The sequence below is a fragment of the Loxodonta africana genome, chromosome 7 (genome assembly GCF_030014295.1).
Source record: "Loxodonta africana isolate mLoxAfr1 chromosome 7, mLoxAfr1.hap2, whole genome shotgun sequence".
NCBI classification, from domain to species: Eukaryota; Metazoa; Chordata; class Mammalia; order Proboscidea; family Elephantidae; genus Loxodonta; species Loxodonta africana.
In genome coordinates, this window is record NC_087348.1 from 69,846,954 (window position 1) to 69,861,817 (window position 14,864).

The window sequence follows — 14,864 nt, forward strand, 5'->3', positions numbered from 1 at the left end:
CCCTCGCCCATCTCTCCCAGCAGAGGTAGCCTTTGAGGCAGCATTCTAGCTGCCTGTGCTCAGGCCACCAGCCTGATGGGCACAGACACCTACCCATCCTCAGCCAAGGCCAGGATGAGATGGGGCCTGTATGAGCCTTTCATGGATTGTCAACCCCTCCCTACAGAGCAGTAAAAGTGGATGCCCAATGTGAAGGGCCTGCAGAATTCAAAGGTTGACAGCTTTCTCTGGGAGAAAATATCGCTGTTTCAGGGAAGTTGAGGCCTGCATGGTATGAGCACTGAGGCTTGTCCTTGGCCAATCCTCAGACTTTACAGGATATTAACATGGTAGCATTAAAGAATGTGATACCGGCTGTTGCCTGTACCCCCTTCCCCTGGTAAGGAGCCCAAGGCATCTCTCTTTAAAGCAAGGGAGTTTCTGATATAGAAAAAACACTTACAAAACAACAGTGTTGGTGGAGACAATGTATTCTACTTCCTTGGTCCAAGGGTTCATGAAACTGAACCATCGACTCCTTAATGTGATGAAAGAACCATCTTTGATCTTAAACTTATAACAATTAGTCGTAATCTTTTCTCTTGTCTGTAAAACTGAAAATACAAAGAAACCATGAACATTGTTGTTTCCTCAGACCAATGTAAGAGACAGGAAGCCCAACACTAAGTCCTTAAGGCACCCAGGCTCCCAATGCCATCACTCTTTGATAAGCCAAGGGAGTAGAGGTCAATACCTCAGGGAACTGGTAGTTTCTGAGGGTCTAACTCAGAGCCTTTCAATTCACTTGTGAATCTGTCACTATTTTACAGAATCGAAGAAACTAAGGATCCAGGTAATAACTGACTCCATCCTAGAAAGCTAACTGGAATCACCTACAAAGTGTACTTTGTTGAATGAGAGGCACTGTCCAAAGGGCTGTGTTCTTCCCCACCGTAAAGCTTGTGGACAGTACAGCATTTATGGACATCAGACCCATAGGGTCACTCGCCTATTCAAACCTCATTCTTTCATGTAACAGACATGTAATGGGCACTTTCATGTGCCAGGCACTGGAACAGGCGAAGAGACAGGAAGAGACTCCTGCCCTCAAGAAGCAGAGTGAGAGAAGGCTACAGAGAGAGGTGATCAGAGCTTGAGGAAAGAACACAAGTTTGCCAAGGGAAGGAGGCAGGGCCTGGTAGGGCAGGAAATGGCGAAATGGTCAGTGTGGGGGAATATGAGGCCTCTGGTGGCAGGGATGGGAGGGGAAACTGAGGAGGTGGGTAGAGCTAAAAGATGGAGGGTGTTGAATGCTTGTCAAAGGTGTTTGGGCTTGATTCTGTAGGCAGGAGGTTTTTAGCTAGGGATGTGACATTGTTGGCTGTGTCTACAGGAGAATAAATGGGATAGCTGTGTCTACAGGAGGATAAATGGGATGGCTGTGTCTACAGGAGGATAAATGGGATGGCTGTGGAAGATGAACTGGGGGAGGGACAGAGCAGGGAGACCTGTTAGGAGTCTGTCCTAAGTATCAAAGTGGGTACAGGGGCCTGAGCCAGGGTCATGGTAGTGGGGGTAGCAAGGAGGAGACTCTTTGGAGATCCATGTATAAGGTGGATGGAAGAACAGGATCTGGTGGAGGACGAAATAAAGGAATAGGTCAATGCTGGTTTCTCTTCCACGAGGCTGCATATGTGGCCATGCCATCAGTCAAGAAGGAAAATACAGGAGGCAGTACAGGTGTTAATGGAAAAGAGAATCAGTTTGGGACATATTAAATCTTTACAGAGTCCAGCTGAATCTTCTGAACAAGAGGTGCCTTCTAGAAACTGCTCTGGTCTATATACAGAAACCTGTCAGGCGAGGGGTGAGGATTCTGTAAAGGGATATATAGTGATTGGGATCATCGACTTTCTCTCTTCACAGATATTCTGGTCTGAAGAGTCCTGGGGCTGGCTGACTCCGATACTGCTGGGGAAAGATTTCTCCACCAGGTTATGTGGACTAGTCTAGAAGCAGGGTGACACTTTCAATTTGAGAGCTTTTGTACAGCCCAACTTACCTTGCCTATGACATTCTGCAAGATGTCCTATGTCATCTTGGTGAAAATATTCATAACATGATGTGCCTAGAAGTTCTTGTGGTAAATATGCCAAAATAGCTGTTGCCCTAAAAGGGAATTTTAAAAAAAGAAAAAGTCATTAAGATGGTTAATAGCAATTTTGCATTGGATGAACCCTGGTACAGCTGATGAAAACAAGGCTAAAACTAAAAAATAAATAAATAAATAGGCGGATTTTCAAAGGGTTTATAGGGTTGCTATGAGTTGGAATCTATTCAAGGGCAATGGGTTTGGTTTTAGTTTTTTTTCTAGGCATCTGAATTTAATCAAGACTACAAAAGCAGAGGTAAACAAAGTGAAGAGTCCTTCCAAAGAGCCTGTTAGGAGGTTTTAAAAGGGTAACTATATTACATAAAAATGTGGTAGAATTCTAAACCCCGGTGCAAAGCTTCTTTTTTGCTGCCTATTTTTTATCAGGCTAATCACACGCCAGTAGTTCTAGCTGCTGGGACCACAAGGATTTGCTTCCTTTTCCAGCACTTAGTGGCTACCTCTAATAGCCAGAAACATTATCAGCCTGCAAATATTTTTAAGGGAGATAGCAGGAGGCAGTGGAAAATTTGAAACACCTGGGTCCTTAGCCCAGGTCTACTACCATTTAATTGTGAATCCTGAAGACCAGTCTTCAGACTGGGCCTCAGTTTCCTCATCCATAAAGTAAGGAGGTTGAACTAGATCCAATAGAACTTTCTGTGGTAATAGAAATGTTCTATATCTGCACCACTAGCCACATGCAGCTACTGAGTACCTGAAACACGGCCAGTGAGCCTCAGGAATGGAATAGTTATTTGTACTTAGTTTGAATTTATTAAATTCAATATAAATAGCTATATGAAGCTACCAGAGCCAACAACTACTGTACTGGACAATTCGGAGCTAGATCATCTTTTCCAAGTCCTAAATTCCAAAATTCCAGTCAGAGTAACGGTCCTGGAATATTCTGTTGATTCAGACAGCATGCTGTGCCTACAGTTTCTCCTTTGGCCACAGACATCAACCCCCCCCCCCCCCCCACTCAGCAGCTGTCTCTGTATGTCACAGAATGGCAGGGATGGCATCTTTGTATTTATGATGATACCCTAGTGGGTCTCATTGTTTTTTGCAGAGACTTCATCACTTTCTTTATCCTTAGAAAAGCCAACCGATGGCCCATCCTCCTCTGCTTTACTCAGTGTTGAAAATCCTCTACCATTATTGCTCAGGGCTGACATGCAGAGTCTTACCTCTGGTCTACAAAAACAAACTTTCCATCTATTGCGTGTCGAGAGACATATTCCATAGATTTCACCCTGATTTCCCCATTCACTGGCTGCGGAACCATGTGAGAGTGCAGTCGTCCGATTGCGACAAGGCAGCTGAGGTTACATCCTTCGTTGTCTGGTTCGTTGTCTTCATCTAGCCCCATTTTTGTGGGTGGCCAGCTTTTCAAATAGCCTGTGCTGTGGATTGTACAGAAGCTTTTTCGATCTGCTAGAAAGCAAAGTCCATGGTTAGTGTCAGCTGGCTTCGGGGCATGGAAACATAGGCAGCTTAGGGTAGGGTGGGGTGCAGGTAGGGAGTCAAAAAACATAAAACAAGGTCTCACTCTCCAGAAGTGAGCATCTAATGAGGGGGGCAGACAGAAAAAGAGATAACTATCATCGAGTGTCATACAGGCTTAGTAGAGCTATTTACACCAAAGGTATTACATATACCTAGAAGGAGGATCTGAATCTACCTAAGGAGTGGAAGGCTCCCCAGAGAAACCAACACAGGAGGTAGGTCAAGAAGGATGATCACTAGCTAAGGGATTTGAATGTGGAAAAGCTGAGAATGTACAAAGGCACAGTGGTGTATCCTGTGCAGGAAACAGCAAAGAGCTCCACGCGATTGGAGTGAAAAGGAAGGCGCTGGGGCGGGGGGGGGGGGGGTGGAGTCGGAAAGGCAGGCTGGGGACAGATTGTAAGAGCCTTGGATTATTTACTAACAATGTGTTGGACTTTTTCAGACAGGAAATGGAGAGCTTTCCAAATGTATTTAGGTGAGGAAACAGCTGTCTGGATGCTTTCTGCAGAGTCACGGATGAACTAGAAGAAGGTAGAAACCAGAGGTAGGAAGGCTGGTTAAGAGGCTACTGGCAGCAATACAGTGAGATACGATGAGGGCTGGGTTATGGCAGTGCAGAGAAGATGAGGAGAGGACAGGGGAAGGATGCAGCTAGGACCGTTGGGATTTAGTATGACTATTGGGCTTAAGGGAAGGAAAGAAAATCAAGATGACTCCAATTTTTCTAGCTTTAGTGTCATTCGCTGACTCAGGGAAGACAGAATAAAGGGAGAAAAGATTCCAACTTGGGAAACATTAAGTATGGAGGACCTGTGAACTTCAACCACAAATAAACCCTTACTGAGTGTTCACCAAGCATTGGGTCTATGCTGATTACTGGAATACAGTGGAAAATAAATCAGACATGCGCCATGGAATTTAGAGTCTAGTGGGGAGACTTTAAACAGTCACACAAATAACTAGATAACTGCAACTGTAAGAAAGTGCTAGAAACAAAACCTGTGGAGTGCTACAAGAAGACATAAGGCAGCCTGAGGGAGTGAGGGACATTGCTGCTGAACTCTAAAGAATGAGCTGGAGTGAGCCAGGTGAAGGGAACTGGTGGGGAGTGAGGAGAAATTCTAGTCAGAGGTGACAAGGTGCATAGGGGCTTGGGTGGAAAGGAGCTTCAGGCATCAAGAGAAGGTCAGTGTGGCTCGAAAGTGCTCAGCAGCAGCAGGAGCTGTGTGCAGGTCATGTTAAGGATTTTGAACTTTTCTTCAAGAGTAACAGGAGACATTATAGGGTTTTAAACGGGACTGATGATCAGATTTGATTTCAAAAAGATCATTCTGGCTGTTGTGTGGAAGAGTAGAAGACCTGTGAGGGCTGATCAAAGTGATAGCAGTAAATGAGATGGATACATATATTTTAGATTTAGATGGAATTCACTGTGACAGGACTTAGTAACAGGCTAGATGGGGAGCAGGAAGGGGGAGACAGGGACTAAGGGTACCTCCCAGGATTCTAGCACGAGCAACTAGACAGATGGTGGCACCTCTTACATTGAAGGGGAAACTCAAGTGGTTACTTTTACATGTCTCATGTTTGAGACGCCCTTGAGATATCCAAGCAGGTAGATTTAAGAAGCAGTTGATTTATGGATCTAAAGTTCAAAAGAGAAGTCTGGGATGAAAATATAAAATTGGTCGTTATTGACATATAAATGACATTTAAAGCTAAAGGAATAGATGGCATTACCTATGGATAGAGTGTAGATAGAGAAGCCACCCTAGGACAGAGGAGGAACCAGCAAAAGGAAGCAGGAAAAGAGCCTGGAGTGGCAGTGGGCAGGATAGGAGAGAATGTAGTACCATGGACTCCTAGGCAAGAAAGCACTTCAAGAAGGAGGAAGAGGTCACGTAGGAAGAAAAATGAATAGTGTCTATTGCATTTAGCAACACAAAGGTCACCGGCAAACTTAGCAAGAATAATTTTGGTGTATTGGTGGGGTGACCAAGAGGTAGCTAGGGTTGTGGCTGAGAGTATTCCTTCCCAACCACATTACAATAAACAGAATTTAAAAAGAAGAACCCTCCCTACAAATCTCTGTCATCATGAGAACACTTCAGGGCTTCCCTGCTCTCTCCTCTGCTCCCCAACTGCCCTAAACTATAGGGGGGATCACTGGGGTCCTGGCTGCAGTCCTGGGACCTGCCACTCCAGCCAGCTAGGAACCTCTGAACCAACACCCTGCTGAGAGCTCTACAGCAGAGAGCCAGCCTCATCTGGAAGAGAATTTGAAAGAACTGTTAGATCGTTACCTTTCTTCTTTGAGCAGGTGGAGGGGAAGTCCTTGTCTTCAACCTTTACTGAAGGCCTGTTACACTTCATCCTACAGAAGAAAGAACGTCGTGCTCCAGAACATAACCGAGATGGCCCAGGGGTTATATCTGTTTTCACTGGAAGTCCAGCTGCAAATCAATACACAAAGTGTGATAAACTGAGAGCAGTGTTGGCTGTCAGGAAGGGGCGTGTGACCTGGAACAAAGCCTTCTCTCTCCTGGCTCTCTGTCGCCTAACGACGGCATGAGGTAACATTTCTGCCCATTGGCGGGTGTGTTGTCAGTGCACAAATGGTTGTAGGTCATGTAGAATGCAGGTACTGGACGAGTGGACTAGGTACTATGGGGATGAAAAGAAATACAGCACGGTAGCTGGGGGTAGGTCCCTGTCCAACAGGAGCTTATGATTGTAAAAGGGAAATGGAAATAAACCATGAGAAGACTAATAATAACACAGGTGATTCAAAACCCAGCTGCCATCAAGTAGGTTCTGACTCACGGCCGAGCCCATGTCTGTCAGAGCAGAAATGTGCTCCACAGAGATTTTAAAGGCTAAGTTTTTTGAAGTACATTACCAGGCCCTCCTTCTGAGGCACCTCTGGGTGGACCTGAACTGCCAACCTTTCAGTTAGCAGCCAAGCATGTGAACTGTTTGCATCAATGTATGATTAGTGCCAAATAAGTGGCAAAGACAATCTGTGCTTTTTAGAGGAGGAAAGTCGGACACTAGCTGGGACTCCTGGGGAAAGGCTTCCCACAGGAGAGAGAACTTGGGCTGAGATTTGAAGGATGAGCGAGATTTGGATCCCGGAATGGAAAGGGGGAAGCAGAGCTGCCTTAAGATCTCAACCTGACTGTAAGAATCCCTGGGTACTTCATTAACACACAGATCGTGAGACCCCGTGCTAAGGGCGGCACGGTCCATGATGGTCGCCACTAGCTACGTGCAGCTGTTGAGCACGTGAGCTGTGGCTAGTCCAAATTGAGATGTGCTGTGTGAAACACACACTGGATTTCAAAGACTTAATACAAAAAAAAAATATTGTAAAAGACCTCATTAATTTTTTTTATAATTATTGCATGTTAAAATAATATTTTTGATTTATTGGGTTAATTAAATATATTCTTAAAGTTCATTTTACGTTAAGTTTTATTTTTTTTAATGTGGCTACCAGAAAATACAAAATTACACATGAGGCTCATGACCGTGGCTTGCATTATGTTTCATGCATTATGTCCTAGACAGACAAAATCTGCATCTCTGGAGGCGGAGCATGACTGTCTAGGTGATTCCGACGTGCACTCCTCCTGAAGAAACGTGGGCTACCTGCCAGTGCAGAAGCTGAGGGCTACAAACCATACCTGGGGCAGGGGGGCAGGGGGAGAGCACCCCGCTGGTCATCACGGGAGAAACTGTGCAGAGAGTGTATTCCTCATGGGTCCCGTCCCCTCCAGTCTACCTCCCACACTGCCATCTCAGGAATCATACCCAGAATGCCAATCCGAGCCTGCCCCACTCAGCTCAGAGCCCTTCACTGCGTCCCCACAGATGGGGTCCAGCCCCCACCCCCCTGCACATTTTGCTGCAACAGCAACAGGCAACCACATAGCTCCACACCTCTGCACCCATCCACAAACTGTTTCCTTTGCTCATTTCCTTCCTCAGTCACCTGGCAAAAATTAATTCAACTTTTCCAACCCACCTCACTTGTCACCTACTTGGTGATGCCTTCCCTTGCACCCACATGAGAATGAATCAGCCCGCTCTCTATGCTTGGTACTATTTCTGTGGCCGCACTTATTATGCAGGGCGCCATCTGTCTGCCTGTCTCCCTGACTATATGGTTAAGAGCCTTGAAGACAAGGACCAAACACCATTCATCTTTTCTCCTTACATCCCTGAAAAATGCCAGGTTGTCATCAGGTGGACTCATGACGACCCCATGTGAGCAGAGTGGAGCTGTTTCATAGGGCTTTCAGGGCTGTAACCTTTCAGAAGCAGACTGCCAGGCCTGCCTTCCAGGATGCCTCTGGGTGGTTTTGAACTGGCAACCTTTCGGCTAGTGGTTGAGCACTTAATCATTTGTGCCACCCAGGGATTCCTTGAGCAAAATCAGTCAACTGTAAAAGGATAAATACTGTATGATCTCACTTATATGAAATGAGAAAATACACTGAAACTAAAAATTATCAGTGGCTTTTGTTTTTTTTACCATGGGTCGGAGGGAGGGGGGAAAGGGGAGTTGTTGCTTAGGGTGGGGGCACTGAGTTGATGTTGATGGTGGTGGAATAATTTGAAAAATAATAGCGAGAATGGTTGTACAGCTTGAAGAATGTAATCAATGTCACTGAATTAATACATGTGGAAGTTGCTGAATTGGTATATCCTCTGTTGTGTATATTTTCACCACAATGAAAAAAGAAAACAAAGGTAAAGGTAATAAATATTCAACTCTTAAAAAAAAAAGCCAAGGCCAGACTCTGAAGGGTAACAGGTACTGAGGACAGCATTTTACTTTAGGAAGAGAGGAGCGCTTTAATGAAAAGAATGTTTTGGAGGAGATTAGGCTGCTGATATTTTCCTCCAGGGATTAAAATGGAGATCCTCGAAACAGAAACTAGTTAGGCCACAGTCTGCCCTGGGCCATGGTGAAAGCAGTAACAGCCAAAGTTGATACTGTGCTTACTATGTGCAGGGAACAGTCCCATGAGCTCTATGTATGTTAACAACCCAATGAAATAGGTATGATTTTGCAGATAAAGATACTGAGGCACAGAGAGGTTAAGTAACTTGCCCAAGGTCACACAGTTAGTAAATGGTAGAGCTAGAACTTGAGCCCAGGCACTCTGGCCCCAGAGTCTACACTGCTGTAGAGTGCGCAGCCTCCCTTGGGACTAAGGAGAAGAGAGCTACTGGGGGCCTCAGGGCAGGCAGAGGAGGGGCTGCAGGAGCAGGAAGCGGGGCTGAGAATGTGAATGGTGGTTCAGCTGCCACAAGAGGGAAACCACAAGGGGAGCCAATCTGATAGAGGCACCGCGGTCGGTCGAGGGAACATCACGCTTACAGATCTGAACTTTTCTTCCTTTACCTTATGTGTGCAACACAGACACAGAGAGGCGGTAAAGCCATTCTGAAAAACAACTCAAACTGGCTTGAGCCCTTTACACTCAGGACATACAACTGGGAATTTCTACATTTGGAAACAAAAATGATTTTTTGGTCAAAATAGCTCTTCTTCCTCCCAATAAATTTGGGGATTGAATTTTTTTCTTCTTTATGAGCAACAAAACAAAAATGAACAGAAAAGAATATCGATAATTCATTTAGCCAGACATAGCACCTGTGACCCAGATAAAGGGCAGAGAGGTAGAAACCGCACACATTCCTCTCTCTGCTCCGGGCAGGGTGACGGCCTGTGGCTGTGCCTGTGAGCATGGAGCTGAGGAAATGGCAGAAGCCTTCTCCTGTACTCACTTTTTGCATCTATGAGCCGCTCCCGGGGTGCGGTGTCGGAGGAGGAGAGCTGCTCCTTGACTTTGGCGATATCTTTAGGATGCAGATAGTCAAACAAACTCTGACCGATCAGATCATTCTGTGGGGATGAAACGTTAAAGATGAAAAGGAAACAGCAGGTGGGATATAACTTATCCAACAAGTATATCTTTTGCCTTTCTTTTGTATTTTTAGGCAAGATTATTTCCAACACTTCATATTTGAACATGTACCTATGTCCAAGCACTTTGCCTATACACAGACACAGTCAATGTGGCAGTAGGAAGTTGATTTTGATAACCCACGAGCAAAAAAATGGGCTCTGTTATATAAATAGTTCATCCTCTTCTAAGGCAAGAAAATTTTGGCTGCACATATTCCTTTTTATTTATTTCTGATTCTTAAAAAATCCTAAGAGCTCAGGAGGAAGAATGCAGAGCGTGGGCTCTGACTCCGGCTCTACCATTAAGCCTCTCTGTTCTTAGCAAGGCACGTCATACGTATGCCTCGCTCACCTTGTCTGTCAACGGAGATAATAAAAACTTCCTCCCTAACTTTGTTCTGAGAATAAAAAGAGCAGACGCTTTGGAAAAGTTAAATGCTACCTTAATTCTAATTTATACAAATGTTATTTTGAGTCTTCAATTTTTCTGCCTACCAAGCTTCCATGCAATCACCAGTGTGTGAATGAATGAATATAAGTGAATGAATGAATGGAAACTGAGGATATAATAGGTAGGGAAAAGCTCTGTCCTAGGACCTTTTGTAAATGTTCATCTTATCTGACCCTTAAAAGATCATAAAAAGTATAGATTATTACAATCCTTTTTTAGAGCAGGCTGAGGTTTAACAGATAAGTGACTTGCTCAAGACCACCCAGCCCGTAAGTGACACATCACTGCAAACACAGTCTGGGGTGGATTCCCAACGTTCTTATTCTCTGGTACTGTTTACCCACCCTCCATTCTCCTTTGTCAGATAGCCCCTTGCCCCTCCCCTCCAACCTGCTAGCTGTGAAATACTTATTTTGCAGCAATAACAAAGCTAGGAAGCTACTGATGAGATCAGAGTTAATCCTTCCAATGGGGGGTTGGGGGAGTGGGACATACTAAAAGATTGTTCCAAGTTTAACTTCTTAATAGAATTTAAGAGTTTTCTGGAAGAAGGACTTAGGGGAGAAAAACAATATATGCATTTCCCATGTGACTCGTATGCTATAATTATTGTGAAAAATGGGGTGACATTTCTGACTACTGTGAGGACTGCCTACCAACAGGGGCACAGGGGCGTAAACAATACCTGGCTGTAGTTGAGGATCTTAAAGACAGACTCCGAGACAAATAGAATCTTCCCTCGGTCACATCCTACGACAAACAAAAATCCATCTGCTGCCTAATTAGGAGAAATGTATAATCAATTTATCACACTTTAGGAAACATGACTTGTGATCACTCGGATAGCAAATCAAGGATTTGTTTTCTAGGTGTCTAAAGGAACACTCATTGGCTGATTCACTGCTATTCTGAGAACAGGATGCTTAAACCTCTTATAAGATTCTCTCCAAGGCACAGACACACAGACACATACGCACACACACACACACTTTTTAATGATTCCAGGTAAAGTAAAATGAAAGTGAGTTCCTTTTCAAAGCAGAATCCAGCCTAAGCATTTTCTTTTAATTGTATGACAGTCCAGAGAGATCATTTTATTGATCTAATTATAACAACTCCTGGTAGCACTGTAGGTTGGAAGGAACCTTTAAGATCAGAATCACCTCTCAATATCGCCGCCACCACCTGTTCTCAGCTTGAACACCTCCATTTACAGGGAGCTCTCTTTTTTTTTTTTTTCTCTAGGACAGTGGTTCTCAACATCTGGAGCATTTTGTTTTGTTTTTGAAATGCTGATGCTTCGCCCCCTAGTGGAGACTCTGGATCAATCCATCAATCTGGGTGGAACTGGACCACTGGCATCGTTTTAAGCCCCACCCCCTTCAGGTGCTTTCAGTGGACACAGGGTTGAGAGCCACTGCTGTCAAATATCCTTTGATCCAGGGCTAAGTTGTGTGTATCTTGAGTGAGACAAGAAAAGCAAAGTCTAATTTTCCCCTCGGATTCTTCTTACCCCTTCTTCACTTCAAATACAGGTAAAATCTAAAGTGCCAATAAAGACAGGTATACAGACGGACAATATTTGGTAGCGAGACTAAAGCAGATGAATACCAAAGCTATAGTACCTGACGGCTCAGAATGTTTTGTCTACGCGTGTAAGAATCCTATCCACCGTTCAGGTCCAGCTAGAGTATCCCCTGTTGCAGTGGGGGTGCTGGCCTTCTATCACACACTTGCTCTTATAACTCTGTTCCCATGGTTCTAACACACAGTGGATCCATATCTGACCTGATTCACTAGCCCTCAGGCTTTGGAAAAATCCACAGAAATTCTATTCCCCTTTCTACAAAAAGGCCTTCGGGATGTACTTTAATTCAAAGAACTAGGAAATGAATCCCTCTATCAGAAGGGAAAAGAAGGGTGCATGCAAGGGGCTGGAATTCAGGGGTGGATTATCCAAGAAGCAAGGTAGCACAGGCTTACTTTGCTTACTAATCTGTAGTGAACAATTTGACATGGGTGAACAATCAAAGATGTGGTAGAAAAAAAACATGTGAAACTGCTCACTACCCATTACTGAGTAAGCACAAGTAAGCCCATGCTTACCTTGCTTATTGGGTAATCTGACACTGGGCTAGATAAAAGAACTGGGAGACAGGGGAACAGACTCACTATTGCTAAGAGAGAGATTACAGCAGGCCACCTAGCCAGAAGGAAAGAAGGAAGCTAGGGACGAATCTTTCCAAAGTTAGGTCCCTAAGCTGGCCCAGGGGCAAGGGATGGCAGTGAGGGGGAAGCGGTTTTCCAAGCACCATCTGCTGGAAGCCTCATTCTGTCAAAAATAGGGTATTAATAACTTCCTCACTTGCCTTGCAGACAGTCTTATATTTAACAAGAGAAGTGTTCTGAGGTTTCTCATTGATATAGTGATGTGGTATGAAAGGCGCCTGAGAAGAAAGTGACTGACATTCTGGAGGGCATGCCAAGCCGGAAGGAATGCTAGACAGACTCAGGCATAAACCGAAGGCACGGACAAAGAGGATTTCAACACATCCAGGGGGAAAACAGAAGGTTCCAGAGACCAGTGATCATGGCCAATACAGGGAGGCTTTCAACATTCTGACCCTGCTTCACTCCGGCAGGTAAATCATCAGGTGAAGGCACTGAGGCCAAGGGATGGCTGAACAGCAGAGGTTGTGAGAACACGCGGAGGATCACAAGGTCACCAGGAAAACCTCAGGGGCAGGTTTGCTCTTGGGAAAGACTGCAGTAAGTAATGACGCAGAAGCCCAGATATTCCCTGCCTAAGTTTTCAAAAGACGGGGAAGTATGTGTACAACAGTGCCCAAAAAAAAAGAAAGAAAGAAAGAGAACGCTGCTGAGGCTGCTTATGTACAACCAAGGACCTCACGGGATTTGGTTCCTTGGTTTGGAGGTTTAGGGTCACGGTTTCACGGGATATCCCAGTTAATTGGCCTAACGTTTAATGCTTCTGTACTACCTCCAAGTTTGCCTGGGGACTTAAAAGCTTGCAGGCGGCCATCCAAGGCACAGAAATTGGTCTCTATTCACCTGGAACAACCGCAGAAGAAGGAGAATCTACAATAGGAGGAGGATGTGGAATGTGTGGCTAATTGCCTCCATGAACAACGGCCTCCTTTGCAGGAAACCAGAACTGGATGGTGCCCAGCTACCGTTACTGAACACTTTGATCAAAGATTCCACAGGAGAATCCTGATCAAAAGGGGAAGAATACAAAACAGAATTTAAATTCTCATGGACTCTAGGCCTTTTGGAGGCTGAATGAACCCCTGAAACTATTACCCTAAGATAATCTTTAAGCCTTAAACCAAATAGCTTAACTAGTAAAAAAGTTCACTTTGAGCATTATGCCCTTTTAAAAGCTATCTATATGGGATCAGATTGACAACAGCAACTCAAAAGATTTGACAGAAATCTTAGAGGGCAGTGTGTCTTTGTTAATGAGGGAAGAACAACTCAGAAAGGAGGGTAAGAATGGTTGCACAATTCAAAGAATGTAATCAGTGTCACTAAACTGTACATGTAGAAACTGTTGAAGTGGTAAACGTTTTGCTGTGTATATTCTCAACAACAAAATAAAATTTAGGAAAAAAATGCAAAAAACAATAAAGCCCACGCCTGTGCTGACATTTCTGTTTCCAAAAAGAGAAAAGAAAAGAAAAGAACAAACACAGGGAAGTAGAGGCTCTAGCCATTATGAACTGATACGGTTGACTGATGCCTGACTCATAGTTTACCAAAGGTATCTTTGAAAGCAGTTCGTCAGTGGGGAAAAATGGAAGTTCTGTTCCAACACCAAGTCCCAGCAACTGGGCACCTGGAAGTGACAAGGGATTGGACAATATTTTCACAGCCACTGACATGTGCCAGACAGGTGATAAAAGTTTCACCAGGGAAGGCAGTTCAGCTGTTCAGCCATCCCTTGTTGTATGAAATGGAAGAGTAGAAAAGGCAAGCCCAGGATGAAGTCATAAACTTGCATGGCATCAAAACCCTTGTTCCATACAATGATAAATGTTGGCATCCAACAGGAAATTATTTAGAAAAGCAGCAACAAGAAAATCAATAAATATTTGTCATTGCTTAACAGAAAGAAAAAAAAAAAGCCAATTACTAGTATAGTAGCCAGGAACGGAGTCCTTGGGTGCTGCAAATGGTTAACATGCTCAGCTGCTAACTAAAAGGCTGGAGTTTAAGTCCACTCAGAGGCACCTTGGATGAAAGGCCTGGTGATCTACGTCCAAAAAATCAGCCACTGAAAACCATGTGGAACACAGTTCCACTCTGACACACATGGGGTCTCCACGAGATGGAATCGACTCAATGACAACTGGGGGAAAGAAAAAAAAAGCCAGGCCCGGCTACATTATTTGTGGGTCCTAGCAAAAAATGAAAATGCAAGAATCTCTGTTCAAAAATTAAGAATTTCAAGGTGGTGACAGCTGACTATTAACCCAAGTGCAGGGTTCTTCTGAGCATTAGGTCCTGTGTGACCACGCAGGTTGCGTATCTATGAAGCCGGCTCTGATGGTAGCTGTAGGGATACTGCAGACATAGTTTTATATCCTTACTTCAGCAAATCCTCCTTGAGGACAGGGACATCTTTATGAAAAAGGTGAAGGGGTTGTAAACTTTCACTTAAAGCACAATAGAAACTGAAAAAAAAAAAAAAGGTGAAGAGGTAGAGGCGGATCTGGAAAGGACTTTCACAGCCTTGCTAGGAACCCTCGGCCCAACCCTAGTCA

The 14,864-nt window shown here is 44.4% G+C and overlaps 1 protein-coding gene across 17 annotated transcripts in view; it reads right to left on the minus strand.

The window, feature by feature from the left end:
• BMAL1 (basic helix-loop-helix ARNT like 1) overlaps positions 1 to 14,864 on the minus strand; it is a 114,651-nt gene that overhangs the window by 13,320 nt on the left and 86,467 nt on the right. For 12 of the 17 annotated variants that reach the window (XM_064288402.1, XM_064288400.1, XM_064288394.1 and 9 more), the window contains 6 exons: positions 10,763 to 10,855; positions 9,446 to 9,563; positions 5,950 to 6,099; positions 3,325 to 3,571; positions 2,042 to 2,148; positions 443 to 593 (listed from right to left, as the gene is read on the minus strand). In XM_064288402.1, coding sequence (XP_064144472.1) covers positions 443 to 593; positions 2,042 to 2,148; positions 3,325 to 3,571; positions 5,950 to 6,099; positions 9,446 to 9,563; positions 10,763 to 10,855 — 866 coding nt within the window. Of the gene's footprint in view, positions 1 to 442; positions 594 to 2,041; positions 2,149 to 3,324; positions 3,572 to 5,949; positions 6,100 to 9,445; positions 9,564 to 10,762; positions 10,856 to 14,864 lie in introns of those variants that run through there. The other 5 variants (XM_064288403.1, XM_064288401.1, XM_064288399.1 and 2 more) reach the window with 2 other exon arrangements.